General features: G+C 53.9%; 1 protein-coding gene across 1 annotated transcript; it reads left to right on the forward strand.

Annotated features, from left to right (window-relative positions):
• The first annotated feature begins 646 nt into the window (after nt 1–646).
• On the forward strand, nt 647–9,039 carry LOC102390681 (serpin B6). Its single transcript, XM_025264920.3, has 6 exons — nt 647–1,060; nt 2,817–2,966; nt 5,683–5,800; nt 6,762–6,904; nt 8,188–8,343; nt 8,530–9,039. The coding sequence occupies exons 1-6, from the start codon at nt 896–898 to the stop codon at nt 8,929–8,931; spliced, it is 1,134 nt and encodes a 377-aa protein (XP_025120705.3). The 5' UTR covers nt 647–895; the 3' UTR covers nt 8,932–9,039.
• The last annotated feature ends 859 nt before the right edge of the window (nt 9,040–9,898 follow it).

Here is a 9,898-nt window from a genome sequence, read left to right on the forward strand (position 1 = left end):
TGCAGGGAGCAGAAATCAGGGAGCTGACGCAGGGCCCGGAGCGGGGCTGCCAGCCTGCACCCTCTGCGGCTTCGCGCCCTTTCCACGGGCTCACCTGCTTGTTTCTCCCACGTCGGTATCTAGGACTGACGCTGCTTTCTGTTGAAGAACTGGGGATCTCTCAGCTGTCATCCCTTCCCGCCAGGCAGAGAGGCCCTGAACCCTCACGCACCCCCGCCCCTCCCCACAGTGTCCTGTTCTGGACAAAACGCCCTCCGTGGCGGGGCTGTCGACCTCCGAGGCCGGGCCCTGGAGGTGGACGTGGGCACGTCCCACGGCCCTTGTCCCGAGCGGGGTGACAGGGCTTGGGCCTGGGGCAGCAGAGGCTCGGAACGGGGCCCTGGATTCGGGCTTTGGCACAGGCAGAGGTCCCAGAGGAGGAGACCTGGGTGCCCGCGGGGCTTGTCTTTCTGGCTTTCATGTTCTTGGTACGGGATTTACTTGTCTTTTATCTCAAGGCTTCAGATTATGCTAAGTGGGGTCTTCTCTCTCTTTACAAAACATTCAACTTGTGTAATTGTGTTTGGATTGATCATTTTGAGTGATTCTTATTATAAAATCATACCTAGAGGCCCCAAACACAATAGAAATTAGAACAAACGCCAACAGCTCCTTCCCGACCCTCCCAGGCCTAGCACCCTCTGTGTCAGCAGCGGGACTCAGCCGTGTTCACGTGTTAGAAGCCCACAGGGGGGTCTGAGGCCCCGAGGAAACCGAGTTTTGTGCGTGTACCTGTTTGCTCGTGCAAGCAGAGCGTCAGTGCTAACAACAGTTAAGAGCAGAGTGAGACGTGGTCGACCTGTGGCCTGAATTTGCGTGACACTGATTTTAAATCCATCCTTTCAGCCTCGCCACCATGGATGCGCTGTCAGAAGCAAATGGCACCTTTGCCTTGACCCTTCTGAAAAAGCTGGGTGAGGGCAACTCGAAAAATGTGCTTATCGCACCCCTAAGCATCTCCTCTGCCCTGGCCATGGTCCTCATGGGGGCCAGGGGCAACACCGCAGCCCGGATGTGCCAGGTACGTTCGGGAAGCCGGTTCTGGGCGGCGGCCGATGCTCTTTCTTTGGCCGGTGAGCTGGTGTACACGATCGAATCCCAAAGGCCTTGCTCGACAGACAGGCCTACTCCCCAGTCTGCCCCGTCCCTGGGCGTCCCCTCAGCGTCTCTCTGGCTGGTGGTCTGAGGCTCCTGACAGCGCAGCACCCGATTCCAGCAGGACAGGCTTAAACGAGCAAGTATTTATCGAGCCTCTGCTCGGACCCGCTGCCCAAGGCCCTGCTGGCCGAGGCCCGTCCTGCCGAGACGCCCAGAGCCAGCCCCGGGTGGGCTGCACAGGGTGTGGACATCAGCTCCTGGGCCGCAGTGTCCTTGGGGCGCTGACCTCTGGTCCCCTGGGGGTCACAGCCTTCCCGCATGTGGGGTGCCCTTACCCTTCCCAAGATCCTGGGGTCCAGAGAGTCTCCAGGTTTAACAGAGTCCTGATCCCGCCCTTGAGCCTGGGCCTTGAGTTTGACCTTTGCCCTAAGGCCATCACTTTCAGGGTCCTGTGCCAGCTGGAGAGGCTGGGAGTGAGAAACAGTGGCACCCTCCACCCAGCAAGTGTTAGGGCGCAAATACGCGGGTGCTCGTGCTCAGTCATCTCTGACTCTCTGCTTCCCCGTGGACTATAGCCCTCCAGGCTCCTCTGTCCATGGGGTTCTCCAGAAAGAACACTGGCGTGGGTTACCATGTCCTCCTCCAGGGGATCTTCCCAACCCAGGGATTGAACCCACGAGTCTTGAGTCTCCTGCACTGGCAGGTGGATCCTTTACCACTGTGCCCCCTGGGAGACGCATGTCTTCCCTTTAAGTTCTGCTGAAAAGGAAGCAGTCCCCTCTTGAGCTCGGCACTGTCTCCGCTCCCACTCTCCCAACTCTGAAGGGGCCTCCCTCTCTCTGGGCACCTCCTGTGCAGATTCCGATTCCAGGGGGAGGGCCGGCCTTCCCGCCCTGCATGGGGGTCTCTCCAGGGCTCCGGCCCGAGCTCCTCTCCTCCAGCAGTGGTGCCCCCCCGCCCTCCGGCCTCGGCCGGCCGCTGGGTGCAAAGACCATGCCCAGGCTTTAGGTTCGTGTCACGGCGGAACCGGGCCGGATGTCTGTCTGGACCTTCTCTTGGTGGCTCCCGAACAAACCACCCACGACCAGGAATGACTGGGACCATGCCTGGCACTCTGTGGCCTGGCCGCATGGTGCCCGCTGGGCTCCTCATGGTCCAGGAGCGGCCCCGATCCCGCAAGGTGCTCTACTCTGTATGCCCGCTCTGCCGTGTTGTCACAAGGCCCCAGTAGGATGGCTGGGTGTTTCTGCGCCCTGGCAACAGGGGTCAAGACACGAACGTGGAGGTGCCAGGCCTTTACGAAAGCCCGGGCCTGGAAGAGCCACTTCTGTGTCCCGCTGGTTGGAGCCCATCCCAAGGCCAGTCCAGACCCAAAGATGTGGCCTGTTGTGCAGAGACAGGAGGCCTGTCTGCCACCCTGTCTGCAGGCAGACCACGAGCACAGGGCCCTGGGCTCTCAAGGGGCATTTCTGTGCCCACTGTCACTGCCTGAGCCCCTGCGGGAGGCAGGCTGGGGGGCTTCCCAGAGCCACTGTGCCTTTACTTGGGTGTGTCTTGTTTTAAGCTGCAGTGCGGATCAGTGTGGTTCTTAGGCTGACTTTAGTGTTGTGTCCATTTCCTGTAGTCAGGGCTTACTGCAGTGGTGGGTTTTATCTGTTTTTTTTTTTTTTTTTTTTCAGACGCTTTCTCTAAGTAAGAGCAGTTGGGGAAGTGAAGATGTTCACCAGGATTTCCAGAACCTTCTCAGCGAAGTTAATAGAACGGACACACAGTACTTGCTCAGAACCGCCAACAGGCTTTTTGGACAGAAGACTTATGATTTCCTCTCGGTAAGTCATACTCCCGATTGCCCAATGCAGATAGAGACCGAGGTCGTGTGGAGACGGGAGGCGGGCCTTGTGGTGCAGACAGGCCTTGTGGGCGAGACCCACACGGAGGGCGGGGTGTGGGACCGCAGTCACGACCTCACGCTTCCCGGAACCGTTCAGTCATTGCCTGTGAGAGGAGCCCTGTAACAGCCTTGTTCACATATTCATGAAGCTTCAGTGAGATGATTGTCAGAGAACTAGCACGGATCATACCGCAGTTGCAGAGGAGTTGGCCCAAACAGGGATGTGACCAAATAGAATATTTCTGGTGTTGTTTTTCACATGTTGGAAGTATTTTGTGCATTGTGAGACTTGCTCAATTCTTTTATACATGTAAATATTTTGATTATCATTTCCTATGCAGAATTTTTTTTTTTAATTTTTGTGTTTTTTACTCTGGTTCTATTTAATCACACTGCTTTCCTGATTTTTAAATTTTTTCATACACACCTCAAGTAATCTGTGAGTGTGTTCTTATTATATAAAAATGCAGACAGAGCCAGAGTCCTCCCACACTCTCTTCCACGTTGCCCCCACGCCCAGTCTGAGGGCTTGTCCCCTGTACCTAGAGAAAGGCTTTGCATCTCACCACCTGTGTGGCTGTTGTTCAGTCGCTGAGCCGTGTCTGACTCTTTCTGACCCCGTGGGCTGCAGCAGCCCAGGCTCCTCCGTCCTCTACTGCGTCCCAGAGTTTGCTCAGAGTCATGTCCATTGAGTCGGTGATGCATCCAGCCCCTCGTCCTCTGTCCCCTCTTCTCCTTTGCCTTCGATCTCTCCCAGCATCAGGGTCTTTTCCGATGGGTCGGCTCTTCATATCTGGTGGCCACAGTGAGGGAGCTTCAGCCTCGGTAGCAGTGTGTGTCCGCCTCACCCTTCCTCACGGTGGCGGGCGGCATGCTCGGGGTGGCTGTACCGAGACGCAGCCGCCAGCCCCGGGTGGGCGTGGGGTGGGGCCCAGCCCGGGCCGAGCCGGCAGGGACCCTGTGTGTGTGGTTCTGTCCTGTGTGTGCGTGCTACTCCAGATGGACTTTAGAGGGAAGGGACAGAGGGAGGCTCTCAGATCTCCGTGAATTCTGCCTCATTCCCACCCCGATGGCTGCAGCCCTCCCCGTTGTCCTCAGGAAGGGTAGCGGGTGGGCACGTCCACCCCTGCTCAGCACTGCAGGTGCTCAGCCTTTAACATTCTGATTGCTCACGAGACTGAGCAGCTTTGCATGGTGATCAAACATTTGTATTTTTCTGAAAATTGCCTATTTATATGTCCTTTTGTTATTTTACTTTTGGGCTTTATGTCTTTTTTTTTTTTTTAATGAGTTAATCGTGTGTTAGGATACCTATCCTATTCTGTTATATGATTTTTTACATTATTTTTCACACTTGTTTCAGACTCTAAATTAACTGTGTTAAAACAGGTGGTGTAAAGTGAATAAAGTCACCATGAGGTCAAATATTTGTAAGGTTTGTACAGCTTGGTGGGAACTTTTTTTTTACAACCTGGTTTACTTGTTTTTATCAGTCTTAGCTACATGCAAGTTTATTGTCATCTTTGTATGAGCCTTAGATGTACAGAAAAGCAAAATGTTCAATAAACACAAAAAATTGGCTAATTTTCCTTAACTTCCTTTTTTTGCTGGTGGATATTTGAAGAACAGCATTGATATTTAAAATGTTATTTTGATATGGAATATAAAATCAAAAGATGAGAAATATTTGTCAGTAATTTCACAGTGATCGAGTATTCCAAGGATCCAATACCAATGGTAATATATAATTAGATATTGCTTTAGTTTGTTTTATGACTGGTCATTACTTACTAAATAGCAATTTAAGAAGCAGGCACTTGTTTTCAGATGTGTTTAAAAGCTGTTGAAATCACCAGGGGTATGATGAGGTAATGACCTGTAGGTGACCACTTTGCTTCCAGACCATTTTCTTAGACTGAGAGACTGACGTCTTTTCCAAAAGCCCCAATTAAGAAGTGGAGCAGTAGGTTGGCAGAGCCTGAATGATGTGAAGGTTCTATGAAATGAGGCACCCGGACCACGACAGGCAGGGTCCGCGGTGTGCAGAGAACTCAGCTATGTGACATCGGACAGAGCCAATTCTCCTGGTCCTCAGAGCACCTCTGAGACGTAGCTACTGCTGCGTCCTTGCTTCCAGGGGGCAAGGAAGCCAGAGAGACGCAGCGCCTTTCCAGGGTCACACAGCAGTGAAGCCGGGACGTGTGCTGGCGGCGGTGTTGCCGCAGTGCCTCTCGTGAATGGCTGTGTTGTTGTTGTTTGGTCGCTAAGTTGTGTCTGACTCCTTGCGACCCCGTGGACTGTAACTCACCAGGGTCCTCTGTGCATGGGATTGTCCAGGCAAGAATACTGCAGTGCGTTCCCATTTCCTTCTCCAGGGGATCTTCCCCACACAGACATCAAACCCTCGTCTCCAACATTAGCACACGGATTCTTCACTACTGTGCCACCTGGAAAGCCTGTGATTTAACTCAGTTATTTATTCAATGCAGCTGAAAACTGAGAAACCAGATTGAAGGTTAATTCCGCACATTCGTTTGTACATTACACAAGTAACCGTCAAATGATCCGTGTTGACGTTTGGCGCGGTGAAGAAGTAAGCTGTTGGTGTTGTCTGTTTCTGTAGCCATGTGATTCTGTCATTCTGTCTCTCCTAGTCTTTCAAAAATGCCTGCCGCATATTCTACCAAGCAGAGATGGAAGAGCTGGACTTTGTCTGTGCTATGCAGGAGTCCACGAAGCACATAAACACCTGGGTACTCCAAAAGACAGAAGGTGAGGACATGTCACTACTTCTGTTTGCACAGTATTTGAATCGGTCTAATTTTCCACAAGTTCCTTCCCAAGACCATCAAATGTAAACAGAAATGGCTTTTTTCTCTAAAAAACTGGAAACTTTCAAATCCACTTCTGAAATATATTCAGTAACTAATCAATTTCTCCAGCTTCCCCCTCCTCATCAATATTTGGTGCACCTCCTCCAGAGCAATCACACTTTGACTTTTGGCTGTTGCAGTTATGTTCATATAGTCTGCCTTTTCACAAAGGGTGGAAGGAAGGCTCTGGATCAGGCTCCACCTCCCTGCCTGTGCAGCACAGCACGTGCTCTGCGGGTCGCTGAGCATCACTGCAGGACACGTGGTCAAGCCCTGGTCCACCTGTGCTTCTTCGTTTTCATGCTCTGCACACTGGCTTCGGCCTCTCCCCTTCAGGACAGTCCCCTCACGTTGTAGACTGAACATTCCTTTTTCTGTCGCTGTGAATTATCCTGCCCCTATTATTTGTTCATTCTATGTGTTTTATGCAACTCATGGTATTTTCTGAGCGGAGACTTTAAGGTTTTTGTAGCTGATTTTGCTTTGGGGGCCAGGCTCCCTGCATGGGTTTCCCTGGTGGCTCAGATGGTAAAGAATCCACCTGCCAATGCAGGAAAGGCGGGTTGGATCCCGGGGTCAGAAAGATCCTCTGGAGAAGGAAATGGCAACCTGCTCCAGTATTCTTGCCTGGGGAACCCCATGGATGCAGGAGCCTGGTGGGCTACAGTCCACGGGGTCACAAAGAGTGGGACCCAACTTAGCAAGTAAACAGACAGCTCCCTGTTCGTGGTTGTCTGGGGGACGGGGAGCCCTCTGGTCTGTGCACTGACTCCTCCAGGGGGCGGACCAGTGAGTACTGTGCCCAGCACCTCCACCAGGAAACCCTGTTAGCTAACTGGTTCTTTAAATCTTCCTTGCAGGTAAAATTAGAGACTTGCTCCCTGCAAATTCAGTTAACCCCATGACACGTCTGGTTCTCGTGAGCTCCGTCTACTTCAAAGGAAACTGGGCTAAACCATTTCTCAAAGGGCGCACCATGGAAGGAATATTCAACGTCTGCAAGGTGAACAAGAATGTGTCATAAAGCGAAGGAGGTTCTTGGAAATGGTCCCTGGGTTCCCCTTTCTTTATGGAGCCTTCCAGGAGGCTGACCTCAAGGAACTTGTGCCTCTTGTGGCCTTGGCGGCCCAGATGTGGATGCGGGCACACCCTGGCTTCCTCTCCCCTGCTCCTCCTTTGCTGTATCATGAGCGGAGATCCGTGCGGCCAGTGTTCCCTCTTGTATCACACATCCCACGGGGCAGCTCGCAGGTCTCTGGCCTTCCTAGAACCCCCAAGATCCAGTTCAAACTCCAGACCGTGGCTGTGACGCTCCATGGGCCTGGATCCTACCGTCTGTCCCCCTCCCATCAGGAGCTACCTACACAGACGCCTTTCTCTGCAGGGCCGTCCAGAAGCCTCTCTAGTGGTCTCCCCAGACCAGGTTCCTGGTTCCTGTGTCCCTCCTCTGAGCTCTCACAGAGCCCGTGGCCTCTCACAGTGGCCCTGATGTCCCAGAGCCCCTCGGGCCCATGTGCAGGACCAGGGAGGTTTCTTGGAAGTTTTCCTGAGGACCATGGCTGGGCTGAGAGTGGTGGGGGTAGGAAGCACAAGTCAGATTGTTTGTATTTTTTTTTAATAATTGTATCTATTTATTTTGGCTGTGCCGGGTCTTCTTGCTGCAGAGCCTTTCCTGCAGCTGCCATGGCAGAGGCCCTCTTGGCTCGGTGCTTGGGCCCGTGGGCTTAGAAGCCCCTGGGCCGTGGGTGTTCCCGAGCGGGGTGGGGCCTGTGCCTCCTGCACTGGAAGGCGGGTTATTTACCCCGAGCCACCAGGGCAGCCCTGTTGTCTTTAAAACTAGAGCCAACACGGTGGTTCCTGGGTCAGCTGTGGGGCGCGAAGGACAGGGGCCCAGGGCTCTCCAGGGTGTGACGGCGGGATGGGTGGTGTCGCCATGAGCAGAGATGGGAAGGTATAGATGGAGCAGGTGGAGGGGAACACGAGCCGCCAGTGTGGGAGCCAACCTGGAGGCTTCTTTGCGTCCAGATGCAGATGTCAGGTAGGCAGGAGCCAGGGGAGAGGTCCATGTGGAGCCCTCCTGGGTCAGCAGGAGAATAGCAGCCTGAGGCCTGAGTGCTGGGAACCAGGAGTGGGAGCTGGATCCGTGCAGACAAGCTGACGACGCGGAGCTGGCGTGGATCTGGAAGACCTGACAGAGTGTGTGCGCGCAGGTGGACGGCTCTGATGACTCATCCAGCGTGTCCACAGGTCTTGTTTCAACTTAACGTTTATCCATTTCCTTTATAGAACGTGCAGAAACGTGCGCTAATGATTTACAATTGGTCAACCTTTAAAACAGCCTGCATTGCAGAAATCTGCAGCCAGATTCTGGTGCTTCCCTACGTCGGCCAAGAGCTGAACATGGTCATTCTGCTGCCCTTTGAAAGCACTGACTTGATCACGGTAACCAGGCGACCGTTTCCCCGGGGCCCGGGGTCTCATGCGGATCCCTGCCGGGCACTGGGCTCCGGGAACTCGTGTGCAGCCGGCAGGCCGCCCGGGCCTGCAGGGCGCGGAGCGTGGGTTGCAGCGGAAGGTCCCTGGGGCAGCGCTGCTGCAGACCCTGAGATCTTCTACCTTCTCCTCCAGGTCGAGAAGGCCCTGACCTATGAGAAATTTGTCGCATGGACGAAGCCGGACGTGCTGGCCGAGGTGGAGGTGGAGGTGTTCCTGCCCTGCTTCACGCTGGAGGAGTGTTACGACATGGAGTGCGTCCTCCAAGACCTGGGCATGACCGACGCCTTCAACGCAGCCCGGGCCGACTTCAGCGGGATGTCGTGCCAGCCGGGCCTGCACCTGTCCAAGGTCATGCACAAGTCCTTCGTGGAGGTCACCGCGGGGGGCACGGAGGCCACAGCAGCCTCAGAGGCCAGGATCAGGCAAAGCCTGAGCGTCGTGCACCATTTCTATGCCAACCGCCCCTTCCTCTTCTTCATCCAGCACGGCAGGACCGGGGCCATCCTGTTCTGTGGCCGCTTCTGCTCACCGTGACGAGATGGTGGGGCCCCCGGTGCCCCTCACCGCTCTCCCCGATCTCTGCAAAGAGCTGAAACCCAGGTGACCTTGGCGAAGGTCCACAAATAAAGGGCTGATTGAGACCGCCTGTGTTTGCGTGCCTATGTGTGTCTATGTGTGTCTGTGTATGTATGTGTGTGTGCACACGCCCGTGTGTGTGTGTGTCTGTGTGTGTGCACGCACCTGTGTGTGCATGTGTCTCTGTGTGTGTGCATGCACCTGTGTGTGTCTGTGTGTGTGTCTGTGTATGTATGTGTGTGTGCACACGCCCATGTGTGTGTGTGTGTCTGTGTGTGTGCACGTGCCTGTGTGTGCCTGTGTGTGTGTCTGTGTGTTTTTGTGTGTGTGTCTGTGTGTGCACGCACCTGTGTGTGTCTGTGTGTGTATGTCTGTGTGTGTATATGTCTTTGTGTGCGTCTGTGTCTGTGTGTCTGTGTGTGTGTGTGTCTGTTTGTCTTTGGTGTGTGTATGTCTGTGTGTGTGTGCCCGCCTGTGTGTGTCTGTGTCTGTGTGTCTGTGTGTGTGCACGTGCCTGTGTGTGTGTCTGTGTATGTGTGCACACGCCTGTGTGTGTCTGTGTGTGTCTGTGTATGTATGTGTGTCTGCACACGCCTGTATGTGTGTGTGTCTCTGTGTGTGTCTGTGTGTGTGTGTCTGTGTGTGCACATGCTTGTGTGTGTCTGTGTGTGTCTGTCTCTTTGTGTGTGTGTGTGTCTGTATGTGTGTGTCTGTGTGTCTGTGGTGTGTGTGTGTGTGTCTCTGTGTGTGTCTGTGTGTCTGTGGTGTGTGTATGTCTGTGTGTCTCTGTGTGTGTGTGTGTGTCTCTGTGGTGTGTGTGTGTGTGTATGTGTGTGTGTGTGTTTCTGTGTGTGTCTGTGTCTCTGTGGTGTGTGTATGTGTGTGTGTCTCTGTGTGTCTGTATGTGTGTGTCTGTGGTGTGTGT

Source organism: Bubalus bubalis, chromosome 2 (genome assembly GCF_019923935.1).
Source record: "Bubalus bubalis isolate 160015118507 breed Murrah chromosome 2, NDDB_SH_1, whole genome shotgun sequence".
Classification (NCBI taxonomy): domain Eukaryota; kingdom Metazoa; phylum Chordata; class Mammalia; order Artiodactyla; family Bovidae; genus Bubalus; species Bubalus bubalis.